Raw genomic sequence first — 25,038 nt, forward strand, 5'->3', positions numbered from 1 at the left:
GCGGATTTGCCTCCGCCTTACGTGGGCGAGTCCGTTCATTTCAAAAGTTGAGCGAACTGTTTGCCCAACCTTGTTCGTCAAACAGTCCGCTCGTGTGTGGGCAAGTCCGCTCATGCAAATTTTGAGCGGACTGTTTGATGAAACTGTTTGCCGAACAAGGTTGGGCGAACAGTCCGCCCGTGTGTACGCGGCCTAATGAGTCACATTACACCGGGGAGGGAAAATGGCTAATTGGGCCCAATTTTGACATTTTCACTTAGGGGTGTACTCACTTTTGTTGCCAGAGGTTTAGAAATTAATGGCTGCGTGTTGAGTTATTTTGTATGTTTTTGCATGACGCAATTAATTACTTTTGTGTTAACGGGCCCTCAATGTAAATTTAATTGTATGGGAAGAATTTTGCTTAAATTAACAGTCAATATGTTCACCATTCTTCCAGCGGATCAGATGAGAATGGACAGGCTGTCCGTTTTCATCCGATCTCCCCATAGAGAACAGCGAGGGTCTGACAGGTCCGTCATTGTACAGTGAGTCCGTCCATTGGATCTGCTCCAAGTGAACCCAGCCTTAAGGTCAAAAGTGACAGGTTTCCTTAAAAACACATCGACCTCTCACGAATACCTGCACTGTGCTTGCCCACCACTCCATTTGTTTGTTGGAGGCCTCTGAAATACACAGTACTTCTAGGTTCGAGGTGATCTGTATAAATTCTGGCCTACACAGAGCTTACACAGGGATTATACTGGGGGTCCTGGCAGATGCACAGGGTGGAGAAGGAGCAAGTGGGTGGTGGTGCTATGAGGAGTAAAGATAGCAATAATGATAATTAATAGCAGTTTGTTCTTATTTCCCATAGCTGGCTATATATACTTAATAGCAGTTAAAGAATATGCACATGGATGATCTGTCTGTCTGTCTTGTCAACATCATGTGTGAAGTCCAGAGTAGCTTTGGTAACACAAGTGAATAGTTGGGGGGAGGGCCCAATAAGGGAGCACCACCCTACTGGAACTAGAGTATTCTGGTAACAATCGGAGGGGGGCTTCCTACAGTAGCTGGGGCTCTTGGAGAAGGTGCATGCGATTAGGCTCAGATTTGGCTGCCCGCACACCTGTTCTGACAGTGGAGGGCCTTACACCTAGCTGCACATCATTTGCCCAGCTGCCTTGGCCTCATCAGATGTGGCCTCTTTGATCGGCTAAGGGCGGGAAGCTGAGAAACTTATATTCCTTGGACATGTCCAGGAACCCAAGGTTTCTGAAAAAAAGGTCTATAGATGGATAGGTGATGGAAGCCGCTAGATGGGTGATGGGAACCCTGAATTTTGTTCATCTCAGCTTTATGTCTTCCGACAAATGGGATCAAATCAGAAAGTGAGCATGCCCTTAAGGCATTTGACCCCATTGACCCACTCCAAGAATACTTAAGAGCAAATAAATTAAAGCAAGTTGATTTTTATTCTACCTTACCTCTGCACACAGTGAATTGAAAAAGCATGGTTATCACATATGATACAAGATGAAACAAATTTACTTTATAGTTTCTTTCGTAGGCAGAAACAAACTTATTTTTCCTATTTTTTTAGAGTAAAGTCATAAAGGCTTTCTATAGGATCCCTCCACATAAATAGCAGACCGCAGTCTGGACAGGACTGTCACTAGGTATGGACCCCGGTCCGCCATTTAGTGACCCATGATGACCCACTGCCACAGCTGGGTATCTCTCTCAGATCTCTTACCCAGCCACCAATGTCATCCTTACAGTGGGCAGGAGGTGCTGCAGATCAGGACAGAGGGTTGGAGTCTTTTCATATTAACAACCCAGGTAATCACCCAGCTAACATAAAAAACTCGGGCAGCTCCCGCCCTCCATCCCCATATGCAGCTTCTCCTGCTTCCACCCACTGTAAGGATGACATCGGTAGCCAGAGACTCGGGAGAGGACCCCAGGATAATTAGTGCCTCTGTCCTGCCAAAGGTACTGTAGCACTGTGCGGGGGAAATTTGCATTAAGACCCCTTTCACACTGAGGTAGTTTATCAGGCATTTTAGCGCTAGAAATAGTGCCTGAAAACTGCCTCCCATTCTCTGTAATGGGTGCTTTCACACCCGGGCGGTGCACTTGGGGAGCATCCGGAAAAGTCCTGCAAGCAGCATCTTTGGGGCGGGTATACTGTATACAACGCTCCCAAAACGCCTCTGCCCACTGCGCCTGAAAAGCGGTTTGGAAGCGCTGCAACACTAGAGTTTTTAACCTCTTCTTTGGGGTTAAACGTGTCCTGCTAGTGGCCGAAAAGTGGTGCAAAAGTGATGCATAAACAGCAGTAAAGCGCTGCTAAAACGAGCGGCGCTTTACTGCGAGTGCTCCTGTGGCTCCAGTGTGAAAGGGGTCTAAAAGGGGCCCTGTGTTGTGAAGAGGCACTGTTAAGGGGAACTGTGTTTTGAAGGGGTGCTGTTTTGTGAAAAGGCACTGTTAAGGGGCACTGTGTTGTTAAGGGGCACTATGCTCTGAAGGGGCACTGTGTTGTGAAGGGGCACTGTATTGTGAAGGGGCACTGTGTTTTGCGAAGAGGCACTGTTAAGGGGCACTGTGTTGTGAAGGGGCACTGTGATGTGTTATAAAGGGGTGCTATGATGTTTAAAGGGGCACTGCAATGTAATGGGGTGAGGATGTGAAAAGTAGGCTGAAGACAATGATGTAGAGGGAGACTGTGAAGTGTTCTAGCCACTTATAGTGGAAGGAACACCAGGACAATGGAAACACCCAATAAATAACCCAATTTTGGAGAGTAAACACCCCAATGTATTTTCTATGAGGCATAATAAGTCATTTTTTTCAACAAGTTTTTGGAAAATGTGGAAAGAAAATGAAAATTCTTTTTTTTTTTTTACACAAATTTGTCCATTTACAAGATATTTCTGACACATAGCATGTACATAGCAAAAGTGACACCCCAAAATATATTCTGCTACTCCTCCTGAGTATATCAATACCACATGTGTGAGAGTTTTCCACAGCCAGGCCACATACAGAGGCCCAACATGCAGGGAGCACCGACAAGTGTTCTAGGGACATATATTTAAAATCTAATTTGACTACCTCTTACACTTTTGTGAGGCACTGATGTGGCACTGATAGGCACTGTAGTGGCACGGATGAGCACTGATGTAGCAAGGATGTGGCATGGATGAGTACTTATGTGTTATGGATGAGCACAGATGTGGCACGGGTGAGTACTGATAGGCATGGATAAGCATTGATGTGGCCCAGATGTGGTATGGATGTGGTATGGATGAGCACTGATGTGGCACGGATGAGTTCTGATGTGGCACGGATGAGCACCGATGTGGCATGGATGTGGCACGGATGATCATTGATGTGGCATGGATGAGCACTGATGTGGCACGGATGAGTACTGATGTGGCATGGATGTGGCACAGATGAGCATTGATGTGGCATGGATGTGACACGGATGAGCACTGATGTGGCACGGATGAGTAATGATGTGGCACGGATGAGCACTGATGTAGCATGGATGTGGCACAGATGAGCACTGATGTGGCGTGGATGTGGCACAGATGAGCACTGATGTGGCACAGATGAGCACTGATGTGGCATGGATGTAGCACAGATGAGCACTGATGTGGCATGGATAAACACTGATGTGGCACGGATGGGGATGGATGAGCCATGGATGGGGATGGATGAGCCATGGATGGGGATAGATGAGCCATAGATTTGGATGCATGAGCCATGAATGGGGATGGATGAGCCATGGATCAGCAAGAATGAGGGTGGATGGATGAACCATGGATGGGCACAAATCAGCGCTGTGGGAACTTCAGATCCAGCCCACAGCGCTGCTGCACCGGCTCCCTCCTCTCCTCGCACTCTGTACGGATTGGTGTAAGGAGAGGTGAGGAGCTGAACCGGACAGGCTCTGGTTTGTTGTCAACTGATCGTTCCATCATTGAAAGGAGGGATCACTTGGTGAAGGGCCGCTGTCATTGGCCCTTGAGAGTGATCTGTGATGCGCTGGGTCCCATAAACTCGACGAGCATGGACAGTCCCGTGTGCGCGCCCCAGGGGGTGCGTGGGAGCGTGATTCTTGGAGATACCAGAGTTATCCGACCGTGCTGTAGAACTTCACTCTCCCTGGAGCTCCTCTTATTCGTGTTTGTCCTGGATACTTTGACGTGTACTTATGAATAGATCATTGGACAATCACTCCAAATGCTTTTTTTTTTAGTCCCATATGCTCACTGTGTGTACTAGGCATAACCGTCACCTATTCCAATAAAAGGATCAGTCAATAATCAATAAAGCGTTTGTAAACCTCAGTTTGTTATTCTTACCTACAGGTAAGCCTATAATAAGGCTTACCTGTAGGCAAAATTAATACAGTATCTCCTAAACGTTCCCGTTCACGAAAATCTGCAGCACATGCGCTCTTAAGGTCCGGCACACCACGCTGGATCTTTCTTACCGGAACCAAGGGCTCTTGTGCGCATGCACGGGAGTGACGTCATCGTGGCTCCAGCCACTCACTTCTCGGGAAAAAAGGCCGGGGGAAAATGTCAGCCTTCTCGGCGGTGATTGGGAGCCACTGGGAGGGCTTTTTTTAAAGGTAGGTATTTCATAATGTGCTAGTATACGATGCTAGCTAGCTAGCTAGCAATGCATACTTGCACATTATGCCATTGTCTTGCAGGGTTTTTTTGTTGTTGTTTTTTTAGGCGGTTTACTACTGCTTCAACAGTCTTTAGATTTGCAATGTCAGTTATTCCAGAAATATAGAATTAGCCTTTTACATAGCTCTACATTCTAGACACCATTAGCCCCTGAACCGTTTTCAAATCGGCACCGGTGTGAACGGGGGCTAAAAGCACCTGAATGATGTAGCTAATGCCAAGAAGTTTCTGTTCCCAGGAATGGGTAATAAGAAGAGGTAGGGCACAGCTATGATGTCATCATTGTTATCAGTAACAAATGTAGCAAGGCTTTTAAAGCATTTGTTTGATGTTTTTCTGTGTAATTAGTCTATGGCCGTGTGCCCTCATCATAATCCATGGCAGTGTAAATGTTATAAATGTATCTGATAGTCAGGGCACATAATGGAAATGTAGCTGTTGTGTTTTGCTATGGAAGTGATCGCATGAGAGAAAACCAGTTCCACTACATTAGTCTGGATATGATTCTTCATTAAAAGAGTGGGCTATAGACACATACAATCATTATTTAGAGCTAATGTTGCATGATCATATAGGATGAGTTTAGGAAAATAAAGCAGTTGGGTCATAATCTCATTTTATACAGTATATCCGGTCTACATAAATACAGTAATGGTTTATGACACCATGGATAGCCAGTTTAGTATATGTTACTGGTGCTGCCTATTGCCTGTTTTTTAATTTAAAGGGTTAGTTCACCTTTACCAAAAAACAACCTTTGCAGATAAGGGGCGTCTAAAGAATAAAAACAAACCGGGCAGCTTTGACTAAAGTTGAATAATGCCCTTGCTATAGGCCAGCGGTCACGTCCTGAACCGGGTCGAGTGGCAGTCCTGAACCGGACCGTGGCCATGCTAATGCTATGGCTGGGTGTCCTCTCCTGGGCATTCTGCCTGGTCACCAATGTCATCCTCACAGCAGGAGCTACAGATCGGGACTGAGGGCCGGGAGCTGCCCATGCCCAAGTTATTATGTTAATAAGCAGGTGATTACTAGGCTTGTTAATATGAATATACTCCCACTCTCTGTCCGAATCTGCAGCACCAAGGTCGAGGCAGAGAGCGGGATTCTTTTCAGATTACCAAGCCGTGTAATTACCTGCTCCTCCGGATCCCACCTGCTGTGAGGATGACATTGGTGGCCGGGCTGGAGGCCTGGAGGACACCTCATGATGATTAGTGCCTCTGCCCTGCCAAAGGTACCCTAGGGTGACCGCATTTCCAAATTGACATTCAGGGACACCCCCCTTTCCAAAAAAAGATGATTTTTGATACCTTTTTTTTTCCAATTTTTGGAAAAATAAAAGTAAACAGTGGGCATCAGTTTAGACAGGTGGTATATAATGTGCACGTGCTTTAACCTCCCCAGTGGTAATCCCGACTGTAGCTCAGGGTGAATTTTCATTACCAAAAGCAGTAACCCCGAGCCACACTGGGGATCACATGGCAGAATCCAGGCAAAGTTACTTGCCTTGTCCCCAGGATCCTGCAATGTCCTCCGCTCGATCTATCACAGTGCCAGGCTCCGTTCCTTGTGAGCGTCGTGACACATGGGAAAGGGGCCCGGCGCCAAATTCAAAAAGTGAAGAACACAGAACACATCAAAAGCAGCTTTGGACCAGCTAGAAAACAGCGATAGTAAATTGGAACATTTTCAGAATTGAGCGATAGCGATTCACGGGGGAAATTTGTCATCAAACACTGAAAGTAATGTCAGCAACAATTCTGCAACTGAAAAATATCAGTGTTGATTTGATTACATTATTGGATAAATGTTATTATTATTATATTATTATTTGTTATAATTATTTATTGCATTATTATTTATGATTTCGTGTTTCAAACTTTATCATACCCCAGATTTCTACTAGACTCTTGTTTGGACAGATTTAATTGATTTGTGTTATTCCTAAGAATTACAGGCCTACAATATATAAAATGCCAAATTTCTATGCAAAACAATGTTTGAGAATCAAAAATCTGACATAATCATACCGCCAGGGAGGTTAACTAAGTCACGTAGTGTTCTTTGTACGTCAGTCTGCCTGTAAATTGGTGCCTCTGTAGCATGCATAAAACATGCATAAATCACATTTCTAAAAAAAAAAAAAAAAACAAGTCAAATCACATTTAAATCGACTTGCAGTTGAAATTGCCATTACCCGGGTATTGAAAAAAAAACAACAGTGCGGTCCTTTAGGTCTGGTATGGATTTTAAGCCCTCCTCCCCCACCACAAAATCCATACCAGACCCTTATCCGAGCAAGCAGCCTGGCAGGTCAGGAAAGGGGGAGGGATGAGTGAGTGCCCCTCTTCCTGAACCATACCAGGCTACATGTCCTCAACATGGCGGGCGGGTGGGTGCTCTGGGGCAAGTGTGCTCTGCCCCCCCCCTCACCCAAAAGCACCTTCTCCCCATGTTGGTAGGGACAAGGGTCACTTCTGCACAACCCTGGACTGTAGTTGTGGAGTATGCAGGCAGGGGTCTTAATAATGGGCCCCCCAGATCCCACCCCCCCCCTCAATGTGTCAAAAATCATAAAAACATAGAGACAGTTTTTGACAGTTACTTTAATAAAAAATAAAAGAGTGTCCCCAGGCGTCAATCACACCACCGCTGGACCTGTAAAAGAAAAAGAAAAATGCTCACGCCGATCCGGGTTCATGGGCTCCTGTCCTTTGAATAGACAAGCCACAATGACGTCACTCTCGTGCATGCGCACGGGAGTCACTGTTTATGGCACAGGGCTCAGAAGAGACGGCATGCTATGGTATGGTATGCTGTTCCTTCAGAGCTCATACGCCGTGTTGCCTCTATGCGCCTGTGCTTTATATCTGAGACATTTTTTTAAATTTTGCTACAGGTTCTCCTGGTAGATCTGAATGTCATTACCATCACAAAACCAAGAGCAATCTATGCCTTATGTCTAAAAGCCAGGTATTCTCAACCAGGGTTCATTGGAACTCTAGGGTTCCTCCAGAGGATTGACCATCATTTGATTGTACCATCATTTGATTGTCAGAGATAGCAGCATGACACCAGTTATCTTTATAGCTGTCGGTAAGAGTGGCATTTTGACCACCATTGTAAGGGTTTAATTCTTTCTACTGACCACCAACGTAAAAAGCATTTGTCCCACTGACCCTCAATTAGCTGGCCTTAGTAAGGTTTCCCTAAGACCCAGAAATGATTTTAGGGGTACCTCTGGAGTGAAGGGGTTGAGAAAGCCTAGTCTAAGCACTTAAAATATGAACTTACTCTGCAGAAACCAGTACTTGGGGTATTAAAGGGTACAACTAAATTGACGCTGGATGTGTTACATCTGATGCAGGGGAAGAACATACAATCTAAATGGTGATTCTTCCCTTGGTTAAATCATATAACTAAACGCCTAGACATTTTTACATGTGACAGCCACCATGTGATCATCCTGAGGTTGTGGTTCCTGTAGAATATGTTATATGGTTATCGTTATATGTCCTGTTATATGGTTACGGGCAGGTTTCATGAGACTGGGGGGCTGGGTAAGGGCCTTACATGGAAATAGTTCTGCTTTAACATTTTTTATACTGGGGAGCTGGTGGAAATGCTCTGAAAAAGTACAATAACTTAAAAAAAATGTGTTTACTGGCAGGGGTGGACTGACAACTCATGAGGCCCCTGGGCAATAGGAGATTATGGGGCTCCCAGGCAATCAGAGATTATGGGACCATAGACAATATTGGACTATTGGCTGAGAAGGTACTGGAGAGGTGGGGCAGGTATAATCTCTGGATTTTTAGACCAAAAAGATGTCAGTAAGGGACATTTCAGAGACAGATGTAAAAAAACCCACAGATTTTTACATACTGTCCCTGGTTTTACTGAGGCTGGCAACCCTGATGGGGCCTCCTAGTTGCCTGGGGCCCTTGGGCAGTGCCCGAGTGGCTGAATGGTCAGACCGCCCCTGTTTACTGGTACAGTCCTTTTATATTGCACCTTCTGCCCTTCCTTTCTTAATGTGTTTGTGGTTAACTGCAAAGAAATCAACCTAAGTTCTTCATTTTACAGTTCACTGGATGACATCGAGGCAGGAACAGGTGAAAAGCTCCACTTCATTCCCATCATGACGTCAACAATCAACCTGGGCCCCTCTGCCAATCCCAAGTGAGTGCATGGCACACGCCCCGTAAAAGGGTTTATAGAGAGTCTATTACTTGAAAAAAAAGAAGATTTGTGGAAGAACTGGTTTACAGAAGACAGAACACTTATTCAGCAATGTGTACTGGGAAAGATATACTTCTTCTTTACAATACATAGTAGGACTTGCATTGACCTGTTATTTAGAGAGTCTGCTATTTGTAGATTTCCACATTCCACCCTTTTAAGTGACCAAATAGTAGAGTGGACATTATCGGGATTAACCAGTTCGGCTCCAGAGCAATTTTTTTTCTTTGTCGCACACATGTAAATGTCCTAATTTTTGGCAAAAAAATGATATAAACCCCCAGAATATTATATATTTTCTGCAAGCAGAGGCCCTGTAGAATAAAAAGGTGATAGTTGCAAATTTTTGTTTCACAGGATATTTGTGCAACTTTTTATTAAATGCAAATATTCTGGAAAAAAATATAATAAAATGGACCACGCCATATAATATCCATTTTTGGTTAAAATATAAAAGATGAGGTTGCATTGAGTAAATTGATACCCTAGCATTCCATGTTTTAAAATTGTGTGCGCCCCTGATATCGCCAAAAATGATGGTGCCCAAAAATCACCAAAAAAATCTGTTACAGCTCATCAATTTAGAGTTAACTAGGAGCTCTTGTGCTAGAATTATTGTTCTCACTCTGACGTTCGTGGCGATATGTCAAATGTGTGGTGCAACCGCGGTTTACACGTAAGCTCCCTGGGCTTGCGTTTACGCAGGTATGTGGGGCAAATGGGGGTTGGGCAATTTTTTTTTGCCATTTTAATATATTTTATTATAATTTTATATTTTATTTTTCCTTCATTTTTTTTTTTATGTGATAGCATTGGGCAGGTGACAGGTACTCTTTTTGGAGACATTAGGGGTCTAATAGACCCCAGTTTCTCCCCTGCCCTTCACACCATCTAACCAAGCACAGATCAGCTTGGTTAGATGTGTGCCCTGGCTGTTCTGGCCAGGAAATATTGCATTTGAAAGCACGAGTGACATCACTTCCAGTTTCACTGTTTGCATGTGAAATCGAGGCACAGACGTGCCTCAGTCTCACTGCAGTATCTTCTCCACAAAGCCCCCCCTCCCCCCCGTATAGCCCGGGAACCATGGGAAAAGAGCAGGTGATCAGCTTGTGATGAAAGGTTCACTTTTTGGACGTACATAAATAGTAACATACAGACATAGGAGTGTGCACAGGGTGCAGGGTGTGGTGCAGACTCCTCCTGTTTAGACCCCTGATATTTTACCAAAGAAAAAAAAAATGTAAAAAATAAAAATAAAAAAGATAAAATTGTAAAAAAATAATAAAAATAAAAACTGACACTGTACACTGCCCTTCTGACACCAACCTTTGCCCTACTGATATACTGTATACACATGCACACACACCCAAATGTGTTTTTGCTTTGGGGTGCACACCTTAGTGCAATAGGCTGTGCGGACCTATGCATACAGAGTATAATGAAAAATGCAGATCCCTGCAACAGTCGTAATGTATCTTTTACCTTTTTGGGCTGCTTTTCCCATTTGATTACTCTTTGCATTGACTTCTATATTGATAGAGTTCTGTGGAATAATGCTTTGCGTTATCTTGTTGTGTTTTGCAGTGCTAAACCTACCGATTTTGACTTCTTGAAAGTGATTGGAAAGGGGAGCTTTGGAAAGGTTTGTGACCGAACTATAAAAGCAAAATCTATGTATACTAAAATCAAAAACTTTTTCATTTTGGATAGGGTAGGGGGTGGTTAAAACCCTTGCCTTTTATTTTTTAATTTTTCCTAAAATGTTTATTTTTTATTTTTTCCCCCGAATAGGACAAAGTACATGGAATACTTTGCCCCATGTTTCTAAGTATTACCCAAATTAGGGGCAGCTGGTGCTCCATCGGTCGGTGGGGGCAGGCAGACGGCCCATACCCACAACTCCGGTTGTTGGCTTACTCACCCTGTGCTGCCCTGGACTGACATGTTGGAGGGTGCCCGCTGGCGGCGGCTTCCCCCCTCTGTCTTCTCCGCTTCCCAGCCTCCATCTGTGGAAGGGTGCTGTGCTATCATCGTGTTGTGTGCAGTGAGCTGTCATCAAGGGCTGCCATTCTCAGCTATAGATGGATCCAGTGGCGGCTGGTGGTCGGTCGGTCGTGCTTTCCCTGCGTCTTCATGATAGCCGTGAGTCTCCTCCCTCCTCCCCCTAGGTCAATAGGATCGCTTCTCCCTTCGACCAAATGGGAAATGGGTCTCAAGACCCACTTTCTGATTGGCCAGGAGGAGAATCAGTGTGACAATAGCAAATATTCATGTGCTATTGTCACACAACTGGGTGGCCCACCCTTTTTTGAAGCCTATTAGAGCCTCTGGCTCTCATCACATGCTTAAAAAAAAAGCCCCATTGGAATCCATGCGTATGGCACCCTCATGTAGATTAGAGGGGCAGATGCATGGATATAGGGTTCCAAATCTTGTTATGAGTACTGACCTTCCCCCTCCTCTCTGGCCACGGCCGAGCTGACAACATCTCTATAAAGGAGACAGCTGATTTTTAGCTGGAGTTTGTTCGCTGGTGAGCACTTTCCCGAGACAAGCAACTGCAAGAGGAATGCAAAGGCTGGCATGTCTTACTCCCTCTGCCTTCCTCTTGACATTGCTTGTCTCGGGAAAGTGCTCACCAGCAAACAAACTCCAGGTAAGAATCAGCCGTCTCCTTTATAGATGTTGTCAGATCGGCCATGGCCAGCGAGGAGGAGGAGGTCAGTACTCGGAAAGCAGAGGGAAGCTGTACTTATGAATCAGTGGTCTCCTTCATAGCTATTGTTGGATCAGCTGCGGAAGAAGGGGAGAGAGGCAAGTCAGACCTCATGTATAGGGTTAGCAAACATTTAGAAATGTGAGGCAATATACTACATGTACTTTCTCCCATGGAGACATAACTGTGCAATATAAGTTATAATGATTAATCTTCTTTAATTCCTATTAACACAACAGAAAGTAACAGAAAATCTGTCCAAAGTAATGTAAATTCTCTTAGAAGAACAGGTGTCCCTGTTGTAAGATTTCGGCTCTATTCCTGTTAAGGTGAGAACTCAAAATTTTGTATTTTCCCTCACTGTCACTCCCCGTGACAATTGTCATTAGGACAAATCTTCCCAGCAGGAGCACAAACAGCAATAAAACTTGACAAAGGTTCCTAACCCCCCTCACCACTTTAGCCTTATAAAAAAGAAAACGAATGCTGGTACCCCATCTAATGACTAGTAAGCTGCAATTTAATACATTTTGGATCTTGAGTTTAGATATTTCAGTTTTGTCAAATTGTTGTTGGAGCAAACATGAGCAGATTCACCTATAAACTAGCAACTTCTCTAACTAGGCTTTATATACAGTTATAATATGTGAAGTTAAAGTATTGAATCTTTTATTTAATAGAAATTATGGCCATGCATGCAGCAACCCATAACATTTCAATCACCAAAATATATTTTTCCATCTGTACGATCCACTGTACGTCCACCAAATATCGCATCCATTAGTCATTCAGCACACTGCTGAAATGTGGATGTTAATTGGCTGCTACCGTTTACTTTAAATCATTGCTCTTTGGCCCATATTACGACATAAAGGCCTACATGTAAAATAATTCCTAATCCTTGTTCTGTCTGCTCTTTGTCTTCAGTGGATTGTATGTAACACAGTGCTGGGGGGTTAACGAAGTCTGAATCCCGATGCACTGCTGTGAGAATTCCAGCCGGTTCTGCCAAGGACTCGAAGTTGGTCGCTAATCTTATAATCTGGAGCTGACTTGGCAGGACATTCCTGGGGGATGAGGGGCTCTTTTATCACTCTGTATTAGTAGAACTTGCTATTTTTTTTTTGTCAAACAGTTCTTCAAATGCGCTTAAATATCTCCATTTTGCATATTTTACAATCTGTAAGGAAGGTGTCTGACACGCGAGCCTTGATTCATCAACTTGCAATAACACTTAGCCCTTGTACACATGGTCGGACATTCCGACAACCAAATCCGTCGGATTTTGTCCGAAACTGTTGCATACACACAGTCGGACAAAGTTGTCGGAAAATCCGATCGTTCAGAACGTGATGCGTTATTTCATTACGACGGGACTACGTTCAGGCTAGTAGCCAATAGCTTTGGTGTAGGAATTTGATCTGAGCATGCGCGGCACTTTGTCCAATCGGAATTCTCTACACATGATCGGACAAGGTCCGATCGGATCTTGTTGTCGGAAAATTTTACCGACAACAGTCCGATGAAGACCACACACAGTCGGATTATCCGACAAAACGGTCCGATCGGACACATTCCGTCTGAATCTCCGACCGTGTGTACAAGGGCTTAAAGTGTTACTAAATCCAGGACCCTGTATTTACTATATCTGGTTTCCCACAGTATACAGAACATGGAAATGCAATTATTTTAGTAAATATAAACTGCTAAATACCTTTCCTCATAAGCATTATGTAGGAGTCTTGTGACTTCTATCAGTGTCCGGCCGAGCACTGGTTAATGCTTGTAGGAGGAGCTTTCATGCTTCTCTGACTGTCCTTTGAGGCTGCATGACCCCTGACTTTCTGTCTGGACAGTGCTTATTGGCACTGTGCTGATCATATGCACCCCCCCCCCCCCAAAAAAAAAAAAAAACTCGTTAGCAATATTTACCAGACCAAACATGTGCAGAATGCTTCCAAGGTGTATATTCAGGAGGTGGACTGGGGACAGTAAAAGAAGGGGAAGATCAGAGAAGATAGGATCAAACAGCCTTTTCTTATACACAATGCACAAGATTAACCCCATAGGTTTCACATTGAGTATAACAAGCATAGTTTACTATATGTAGAGTATATGACAATCAGCGCCACCCTAATCCTTAATAAAGTGCTGAGTGCAATATAAAATTTCTAACCGTGTATATATAAAAAAAAAAATATATATATATATATATATTTTTTAAACAAATCCTATAACGCAGCTGCTGCTATAGTCCCGTCGTACGTGTTCTATGTCACCTCGTTCAGAACGATCGGATTTTCCGACAACTTTGTGCGACCGTGTGCATGCTAGACAAGTTTGGGCCAAAATCCGTACAGGGCATAAGTATTGTGCACACCTCCACCAGCTATTTTACCTGCTCACCCCAAGACGGAGTCGGGTAGACTCAAACATAGCTCTTTATTTTTCACTCCTCAATGATCTCTCCCTTCCACTGTGGATCAGCTATTCACCATCCGCCCTTTTGCAGTTTTAGCTACTCCCAATATGATACACATGGATTGAGGGTTGATCTCTCATACAAAAAGCTTCTCTCCTTAGGCTCGGTTCACACAGGGGTGGCACGACTTGCAGCACCGCGACCTACACACGATCAGCGGCGACTTGCAAAACGACTTCTGTATAGAAGTCAATGCAAGTCGCCTGAAGTCGCCCCAAAGTAGTACAGGAACCTTTTTTCTAAGTCGGAGCGACTTGAGTCGCTCCTATTAGAACGGTTCCATAGTACAGAACGGAGCGCGACTTGTCAAGCGGCGAAGTCGCCTGGACAAGTCGCCCCCAAATTTATTAAAAAACCCCCGCTTAAAAAAGGGACACGTACAAGGTTAAAAAACAGACATTTGCTTGGGTGTAATATAAGAGTGTCCGCTAACTCACCACCATGGCTGCGTGACGTCACAGGCTCGGTTCCTGCCCTCTGCGCGCGTATCGACTTCTGATTAGTCTTAAAAAATATGTAGCAGAATACATATTGGCCTAAATTGATGAAGAAATTCAATTTTTTTATTTTTTTATTTATTGGATGTGTTTTATAGTAGAAAGTAAACAATATTGTTTGTTTTTTTCAAAATTGCCACTCTTTTTTTGTTTATAGCGCAAAAAAAAAAAAAAACTGCAGAGGTGATCAAATACCGCCAAAAGAAATCTCTATTTGTGGGAAACAAAGGACATCAATTTTATTTGGGTACAGCATCGCACGATCGTGCAATTTTCTGTTAAATTAACGCAGTGCCGTATCGCAAAACATGGCCTGGTCAGGAGGGGGGGGGGGGTAAACCTTCCGGAGCTGAAGTTTAACAAACAGAGACACTGTCACTTTGCCCATTCAGATATATACATACCAATGCTTACTTGCCGACTACCCTAATTTCCAGAGTTCATAGTAATAGAGCTGGCCTTCTAGGTGCTGGGTATTTAGTATGTGACCTCCCCTACTTCGCAGTGTTTGGGCCTGAGCCCCCAATCACCAGGCCACAATACTGTCACATAGGGGAGCTGTGACATCATCCCACTGTCTAAGCTTAAGCTCCAGCAGCATATAACACCGAAACTTAAGCTGGCCATACACAGTTATGCCCAGAGGCGGCTCTAGACTTTCTGAGGCCTTAGGCAAAACTTAGACATGAGGCCCCACTCACGCCCATAATGGGAAAAATATTATAAAAATGATAAAAATTAACTGTATGAATGCATATATTTACTTAAATCCTATGAACTATGAATTCACAGTTTCTATAAATTTCTCTAGCCAATTATTCTTTAATCAAATATCATTAAACATAGGGTGGGTGGGTATATATGTTACACGCACACAGATATAGATCAAATTGTGCAGCTGCCTACTCATTATCCTTTGTGCTGTCTCATAAATGTGAAATTAATTTGTCAACAAAGTATAAAACAAAAAAAAAAGTAATTTTACAACATATTCTAAAACATAACCTGTTTAATGCAACAAGTGATTTTTTTACAAAAATGTAAAACATAAAAACATATAAATATGTAACTTTGAATATTTGCTCAGTAGTGCATGGAACATAATAGGTATAAAGTGCAATATTTTTCAAGTAACAAAATAACTCAGTTTCTTGTATTCTTTAGCAAAACATCAATAAAAAAAAAACTTAAATTGGAACTTTAGTCAGAAAATTAAGTCCTGCTATCCTGTGTAGCCAAAGAAGCTGCTTCTGTTTGATCTGCAACTACCATGGTGCTGCTCCAACAAATTACTGTCAATTCTGAACAGGTGTCTGTTTAGGGTGCCTGCAGGAAAACAGCCTGGTGTAAGAGTGCCCTATTAGATTAGACTTATACCAGGGTCCTTTCTCAGGCACTTACTGAAAGCCAATCAAAACAAAAACAAAACAAAACAAAACCTTTGTTTCAATATACAATGCCACAATATATGTGCTAACTATAGTTGGGGCTCATACACAAACCCCCTGGGAAGTTTTAACAGTAGTACATTTTTTTGAATGTTTCAATATCAGAAGTTGCAAAACAGTCGCCTACATTTGGCAGTTGTAAATTCATCTATCACAGATGAATAATTTAATTTTGAAGCCAAGATCAAGTTCAATGTACAAAACTGCTAAGGCAGACAATCCTTTTGCCACACCTTGCTGATAAGGTTGATTTTTACTAAAATCTCATACCATACAATTAATGACAGAACAAACTCATATAACAAAATTTCTTCTTTTAGTGAAGACAGTCCAAACCAGCTAAGGGACAGTCCCATATAAGGGACGGTCCGACCCAGCTGAGAGACGGTCCAATCCAGCTGAGGGACGGTCCAATCCAGCTGAGGGACAGTCCAATCAGATGAGGGACAGTCCAATCAGATGAGGGACAGGCCAATCAGCTGAGGGACAGGCCAATCAGCTGAGGGACAGTCCAATCAGATGAGGGACAGGCCAATCAGATGAGGGACAGGCCAATCAGATGAGGGACAGGCCAATCCAGCTATGGGACTGTGACATTCCAATCCACCTAAGAGACAGTCCGACGCCCAGCTAAGGGACAGCCTAATACAGCTGAGAGACAGCCCAATCCAGCTATAGGAGTTTGACAGTCCAATTCAGCTATGGGACTGCGACAATCCAATCCACCTAAGGGACAGTCCAATCCAGCTAAGGAGCAGTCCCAGCTGAGGGATATAGTCATAGTCCAACCCAGCTGAGGGACATAGTCCGACCCATCCAATCCAGCCAAGGGACAGTCCCAGATAAGAGACAGCCCAGCTAAAGGACAGTCACCGACCTCACATCCATGATACAAGAGATGGTCAGAGACTGTGTACGGACAATAATACAGGAGATGGTCAGAGACTGTGTGTGGACAATGATACAGGAGACGGTCAGAGTCTATGCAGACAATTATACAGGAGATGGTCAGAGACTGTGCAGACAATGATACAGGCAATGGTCAGAGACTGTGTGGACAATGATACAGGAGATGGTTTTATTATGGTAATGACAAGCAAACTCTTACCTGGCTAACATGGTATCAAACGTTGGAGCCACTGACAGGGTGCTGACAGACAATCATGCAGGAGATGGTCATAGACTGCAGAAAATGATACAGGAGATGGTCAGAGACTGTGTGTGGACAATGATACAGGAGATGGTCAGAGACTGTGTGTGGACAATGAATCAGGAGATGGTCAGAGACTGTGTGTGGACAATGAATCAGGAGATGGCCAGAGACTGTGTGTGGACAATGAATCAGGAGATGGCCAGAGACTGTGTGTGGACAATAAATCAGGAGATGGCCAGAGACTGTGTGTGGACAATGATACAGGAGATGGCAAGAGACTGTGTGTGGACAATGATACAGGAGATGGCCAGAGACTGTGTGGACAATGATACAGGAGATGGCCAGAGACTGTGTGTGGACAATGATACAGGAGATGGTCAGAGACTGTGTGTGGACAATGATACAGGAGATGGCCAGAGACTGTGTGTGGACAATGATACAGGAGATGGTCAGAGACTGTGTGTGGACAATGATACAGGAGACGGTCAGAGACTGTGTGTGGACAATAATACAGGAGACGGTCAGAGACTGTGTGTGGACAATGATACAGGAGACGGTCAGAGACTGTGTGTGGACAATAATACAGGAGACGGTCAGAGACTGTGTGTGGACAATGATACAGGAGACGGTCAGAGACTGTGTGTGGACAATGATACAGGAGACGGTCAGAGACTGTGTGTGGACAATGATACAGGAGACGTCAGAGACTGTGTGTGGACAATGATACAGGAGACGGTCAGAGACTTGCAGAGACAATGATACAGGAGACGGTTTTATTTTGACAAGCAAACTCTTACCTGGCTAACACGGTATGAAAAGTTGGAGCCACTGACAGGGTGCTGACAGACAATCATGCCACAAAGATGCAGGAGATGGTCAGATACTGTGTGCGGATAATGATACAGGAAATGGTCAGAGACTGTGGGCGGACAATGATACAGGAGCCACTGTGCCATCAAAAGCAGCCACCGTGCCATTAATCGCAGCCACTGTGTCATCAAACGCAGCCACTGTGTCATCAAACGCAGCCACTGTGCCCTCAAACGCAGCCACTGTGCCCTCAAATGCAGCCACTGTGCCCATCAATTGCAGCCACTGTGCCCATCAATTGCAGCCACTGTGCCCATCAAACTCAGCCACTGTGCCCATCAAACTCAGCCACTGTGCCCATCAAATGCAGCCACTGCGCCATCAAACGCAGCCACTGTGCCCATCAATTGCAGCCACTGTGCCCATCAATTGCAGCCACTGTGCCCATCAAACTCAGCCACTGTGCCCATCAAATGCAGCCACTGCGCCATCAAACGCAGCCACTGTGCCATCAAACGCAGCCACTGTGCCATCAAACGCAGCCACTGCGCCATCAATTGCAGCCACCGTGCCATCAAACGCAGCCACTGCGCCATCAATCGCAGCCACCGTGCCATCAAACTCAGCCACTGTGCCCATCAAACACAGCCACTGTGCCCATCAAACTCAGCCACTGTGCCCATCAAATGCAGCCACTGCGCCATCAAACGCAGCCACTGCGCCATCAAACGCAGCCACTGTGCCATCAAACGCAGCCACTGTGCCATCAAACGCAGCCACTGCACCATCAATTGCAGCCACCGTTCCAAACTCAGCCACTGTGCCCATCAAATGCAGCCACTGCGCCATCAAACGCAGCCAATGTGCCCATCAAACGCAGCCACCGCGACATCAAACGCAGCCACTGTGCCATCAAAAGCAGCCACTGTGCCATCAAACACAGCCACTGTGCCCATCAATTGCAGCCACCGTGCCATCAAACACAGCCACTGTGCCCATCAATTGCAGCCACCGTGCCATCAAACTCAGCCACTGTGCCCATCAATTGCAGCCACCGTGCCATCAAACTCAGCCACTGTGCCCATCAAATGCAGCCACTGCGCCATCAAACACAGCCATTGTGCCATCAAACGCAGCCACTGTGCCATCAAACGCAGCCACTGTGCCCATCAAACGCAGCCACTGCGACATCAAACGCAGCCACCGTGCCAACAAAAGCAGCCACTGTGCCATCAAACACAGCCACTGTGCCCATCAATTGCAGCCACTGTGCCATCAAACTCAGCCACTGTGCCCATAAAATGCAGCCACTGCGCCATCAATTGCAGACACCGTGCCATCAAACTCAGCCACTGTGCCCATCAATTGCAGCCACCGTGCCATCAAACACAGCCACTGTGCCCATCAATTGCAGCCACCGTGCCATCAAACTCAGCCACTGTGCCCATCAATTGCAGCCACCGTGCCATCAAACTCAGTCACTGTGCCCATCAAATGCAGTCACTGCGCCATCAAACGCAGCCACTGTGCCATCAAACGCAGCCACTGTGCCCATCAAACGCAGCCACCGTGCCCATCAAACGCAGCCACCGTGCCCATCAAATGCAGCCACCGCGCCATCAATTGCAGCCACCGTGCCATCAATTGCAGCCACCGTGCCATCAAACTCAGCCACTGTGCCCATCAAACTCAGCCACTGTGCCCATCAAATGCAGTCACTGCGCCATCAAATGCAGCCACTGTGCCATCAAACGCAGCCACCGTGCCCATCAAATGCAGCCACTGTGCCATCAAACACAGCCACCGTGCCCATCAAATGCAGCCACTGTGCCATCAAACGCAGCCACTGTGCTCATCAATTGCAGCAACTGTGCCATTAAACGCAGCCACTGTGCCATCATTAATATGGCCTTTGGACTCTTAGATTTGGTGGGGGTGCATTGTTGTTAGGTTTTTCATATATATATATATATATATATATATATATATATATATATATATGAAAAACCTATATATATATATATATATATATATATATGTGTGTGTGTGTGTGTGTGTGTATATATATATATATATATATATATATGTATATGTATATATGTATGTATATATATATATATATATATATATATATATATATATATATATATATATATATATATAAACTGTACCTGCTCCTGCTCCTCGCCTTGGTGACAAATTGGTAAAGGCAGCAGGACTCAGTTGGAGAAGCAACACATGATGTTCTAGCTCTGCCCTGCAGTGCAATCTGGGAGTTGTAGTCTCTGCAGAGCACAGGCACCAGACGGCCATGTTGAAGTCTATGTGCCTGTGCTCTGTGGGAGAACTACAATTCCCGGCATGCAATGGGGCCGCCGTTAGGGGAAGGAAGGGCTAGGACTCGGAGGACGGCGCTGCTGCTATTGGACACGCAGGCAGCCTAAGCCATGCAGATTAGACAGTCAGACATACTCTTATCACCCCCCCTCGTCCACCGCCGCGGAGCTCACTCTGTCTGCAGCTGTGTGCAGCGCGCCCGCCGCCCGCTCACTCAGCCGTTTGAGAGACTGTCCCACACTCCACACAGCAGCAGACAGTGCAGCACAACACCTCAGAGACAAATTAGGCAATCGCTCGATGGCGAGGCCCTTCCTGTGGGCGAGGCCTAAGGCAATCGCCTAATTTGCCTAATTAAAGAGCCGCCTCTGGTTATGCCCTGTACACACGGTTGGACATTCCGACCACAAAATCCGTCGGAAACTTGTGTTGCATACACACACTCGCACAAAGTTGTCGGAAAATCCGATTGTTCAGAGCGCGGATGTAAACCACGTACGACGGGACTATAAAGAGGGCAGTAGCCAATAGCCTTTGTCTCGTAATTTATTATGAGCATGCGTGGCACTTTGTCCGTCGGAATTGTCTACACACAATTGGAATTTAAACGATCGGATTTTGTTGTCGGAAATTTTTAGATCCGGCTCTCAAACTTTGTGTTTGTCAGAAATTCCGATGGAAAAAGTCAGATGGAGCCCACACGCTATCAGAATTTCCGACAACAAGAGCCAATCACACATTTTCCCTGGGAAAGTCTGACCGTGTGTACAGGGCATTTAGTATTTAGTAATAAATGTCAGCACCCATTTGCTCATATGCAGTTTAGTGCTTGGAATGGTGTTGCATAGGGAAATTAAACTTTTCCATGAATGCAATTTCTTCTGAAAGAATTAATAAAAAGAAATTTGCCCAAAAAATAAATAAATAAATAAAAAAAGATGCAACTGACATAAACTTTTGGTCCACCCATCGGTAATGTGTCAACATCTCCTGGGGAAGAAGAAGAAGAACAAGAAGAAGAAGAAGAACGGAAGGCGGCGACGGCGACAGCGACAGCGGCGACAGAAGACCGGGCCACCGCCTGTAAAAGAGCTACAAGAAGGCGCGGTGGCCCGGCAGAAGAACCGAAGAGGGGGACAAGACCCCCGAAGTCGGGAGAAGAGGCCGGCGGCGGGGAGGAAGAAAGCCGGGCTCCTCCGCTAGTAAAAGAGCTACACACAGATAGCGGAGGAGTCCGGCGAGAAGACCCCCGAAGACGGAAGACCCCCGGAGCTGTGCAATAAAATATTTTTTCCCTGTGTTGTGTTTTTTTTTGTACTTTATTTCACAGGTGAATGGGTAGGGGTACATTGTACCCCATACTCATTCACATAGGGTGGGGGGCCGGTATCCGGGGGCCCCCTTCTTAAAGGGGGCTCCCGGATTCCGATAAGCCCCCCGCCCGCAGACCCCGACAACCAACGGCCAGGGTTGTCGGGAAGAGGCCCTTGTCCTCATCAACATGGGGACAAGGTGCTTTGGGGTGGGGGGGCCGCGCGGCCCCCCCTTCCCCAAGGCACCCCCCATGTTGAGGGCACGCGGCCTGGTACGGCTCAGGAGGGGGGGCGCGCTCGCTCGCCCCCCTTTCCTGGCCGGCCGGGTAGCGTGCTCGGACAAGGGTCTGGTGTGGACCCTTGGGGGAACCCCCACGCCGATTTTTTTCGGCGTTGGGGTTCCCCTTTAAGCCCATTCCAGGCGGCGGAGCCCGCGACGTCTCCTTCGCGGGCCCCGCCTACCTGTACACGCGCTCGAAATGGGCGGACTTTCCGAGCGGGAACAGTTGGCTCATTTCGAAAGTAGCCTACACACGGGCGGACTGTTCGCTCAAACACAGTTTCAGCGGACAGTTTTTCGGAATTTCCGAAAGACTTTGTCCGTCCAACTGTCCGCTGAAACTGTCCGCTGAAAGCCCACACACGAGCGGACTGTCCGCCCAAACACTGTTCAGCGGACAAGGTTGGGCGAACAGTCCGCCCGTGTGTACGCGGCCTAAGAGTTATCATGGGGAAAAAGGTGTCTCCACAGAAGCTTTGTTGAGTTTTTCCACGACAACCCAACATTTTCAAAATCCAATTATCACAGGGACAGAAAGTGAGGTGAAATCTTCTGAACAGGGGCACAGACAGCAAAACAAATGTTACAGGGGTGTTAACCCTTTCCTATGCTATCCAAAAAACTTGTACTTGTTCCAACTTACATACAAAATAAACTTAAAGTGGACCTTCACCCTCCTGAGGGAGATACCGCCTTGTCACATATCCCAGGAGGCATAGGCTATTATTGAAGAACAGGAGGAGGGGCGGACCTTTTGGCGCGTCATCTAGAGGCCCGCCCGCTGAACCCGAAAGAGTCGGTGGGCCTCTCGATGATGTCATAGAACATAAGAATGTAGAACATAAGAATGTAAAACATGGCGGTGCAGGACGTAGCTGTGGCCGAGCATAAGATGATCTCAACGGGTCAACGCCGTAAACACTGGATTGGTGAACATTTGAAATGTGCAGATACCACCATCGGGTAAGTGGGGGGGGGGGGGGGATGGGGAGTTCTTCATTAAGAACAATCCTACAGAACATATTGTTTGTAAGCTGGAGACTGCCTGTAATTCAAGCTGTAGTGTTGATGAGCAGTTGTTCAAGGTGGCTTTACACAATCGTTTAACAGCATCCCTATATAAGTGTAGACGTATACATCTTGTAATGATTTTTTTTCCCCTATAGGTCCTCCTGGCAAAACGTAAAAGTGACAGTAAGTTCTATGCAGTGAAAGTTCTGCAGAAAAAGACCATTCTGAAAAAAAAGGAGGTAAGATTGATTTCCTACGGAGACACATTATGGTATATGACGTTCCCAATAGGCAGCTATGTGTGTTTTGGTCTCTAAGGTCAGTATTCATTTTTAATGGTATGCTATTCTTTTTCCCAGCAATCTCACATTATGGCTGAAAGGAATGTCCTGCTTAAGAACCTGAAACATCCTTTCCTGGTAGGCCTGCATTATTCCTTCCAAACTGCAGAAAAACTCTACTTTGTCCTGGACTACGTCAATGGAGGCGAGGTGAGGCTGCAGTAACTTCACACTCCATTCCTACATAGCACACAAATGGTCCTTTTGTGAAAATACAGGTTCTCTTGGAACTCAGAATCCTCTGCCCCTCTGTCATACTCATCATTGTACATAATGTGCATTCAGTTTGTAGAACTGTATAAGTAAATGTCTATTTGTTTTTTTTAAACGTTACTATTGCAGGTACGTAGTGCAGGCCCCGACATGTGCCTAGTTGCACACTACTGTAGCACACCCCTCGTAAGAGTTGCTGATGTTCGAGTCCCCACTGCTGCACAGCCAGTCACTTAGCATTTCCTTCACTCACTCAGACACAGAAATCAGTCCTTGGCTTGTTTTTGTTATTTTATTAGCGGGTGATAACTTGGATGTCACAGGGATACCCAACTTGAAACAAAACAGGGACAACTCCCTCCCTATTTACATGAAGATGCTCGACTTCCTTCCTCCTCCGCAAACTTGGCTGTACAGTAATCCAGTGTGAAACATTGCCTCTGTAATTAAGACCGCTCACTGCTGCTCTCCCTTCTTGTGCAGGGTGACTGGTCTTGTCTCCGCCCCCTACTGTAGTTTTCAGTAGGCAGTTTGTAGTGGGTGGAGCCTGCTGAGCCCCTCCCACAGCTCTGCTCTGGCTATGTACAGCACGGGATGACATCGCTGCTACTTTTGTATGGTAATATCTTTTACGGCTATTGAGGAATATATTCAAATGTAGAAAATACTTACCTCCTCTTCTATAAATGCCGGATGGCTGCACATCCATAGGTCCATAGAATCATAAACAGATTCCCTCCCTTTTTTTTTTTCCTACTGAGATCCTTTGGGTGAGGGGGTCCCTTTATAAATATGTGTACATGCCTTAATAAGTGTACATTGCAAATGACCACTGTGTTTATTGTTTGGTTTGATTTGGTTTGATTGGTGGTTTGTTGTGCCTTCACTTCAGCTGGTATTTTCAGATGAAGGTCAGCAACGGCAGCCTTCATATTTTACTCAGTGACTTTGAAAAAAGTTCTTGCACTACCTTTTTCCCATTTCATTGCAACTTGCATAGACATTTGTTAAACTAAGTCACAAGCCTCAATGATATCGGAGGTGCAAATCACACTGACCTGCGGCTTTGAAGTCGCGCTGGAGTTGCGCAGTGAATCAGGGCTAAGTGCACAGGAAAGTACAGGGACACTGGGTTGGGTAGTAGTGGGTTCTAAAAAAAAATAACCATAAGTAGAAAACAAAACATTCACAACTTACAAAAGTCAACATATGACCCCACCCGGACGCATCCAGGTGCCCATGCACCAATGGATTGCATTGTTAGGCACAAGCGCTATACATCATTTTTTTTCTCAGCACTCGTGATAATGGCGTGCTGGGGCAGGACCATTGGACAGGTGCGTATGGAGACTTTAGTGCCTGTATTCTGCTGCTTTGCTTGGCTGGCATGTGATGACGTCACTCATGTGCATGTACAGCAGTGCAATTATTCCAGCACACTATGTGGTTGATATACTAAATCTGGAGAGTGCAAAACCTGGTGCAGCTCTGCATAGAA

At 45.4% G+C, this 25,038-nt stretch overlaps 1 protein-coding gene across 2 annotated transcripts in view; it reads left to right on the forward strand.

Annotated features, from left to right (window-relative positions):
- The window catches only part of SGK2 (serum/glucocorticoid regulated kinase 2), a 102,395-nt gene that overhangs the window by 35,399 nt on the left and 41,958 nt on the right, over positions 1 to 25,038 (forward strand). For both annotated transcript variants that reach the window (XM_077459091.1, XM_077459092.1), the window contains exons 2-5: positions 8,781 to 8,876; positions 10,524 to 10,581; positions 23,142 to 23,225; positions 23,346 to 23,477. In XM_077459091.1, coding sequence (XP_077315217.1) covers positions 8,836 to 8,876; positions 10,524 to 10,581; positions 23,142 to 23,225; positions 23,346 to 23,477 — 315 coding nt within the window. In that variant the 5' untranslated portion in view covers positions 8,781 to 8,835. The remainder of the gene's footprint in view (positions 1 to 8,780; positions 8,877 to 10,523; positions 10,582 to 23,141; positions 23,226 to 23,345; positions 23,478 to 25,038) is intronic.

The sequence above is a fragment of the Lithobates pipiens genome, unplaced genomic scaffold (assembly GCF_037356315.1).
Source record: "Lithobates pipiens isolate NorthernLeopardFrog02 unplaced genomic scaffold, aLitPip1_a1.2 Scaffold_28, whole genome shotgun sequence".
Classification (NCBI taxonomy): Eukaryota; Metazoa; Chordata; class Amphibia; order Anura; family Ranidae; genus Lithobates; species Lithobates pipiens.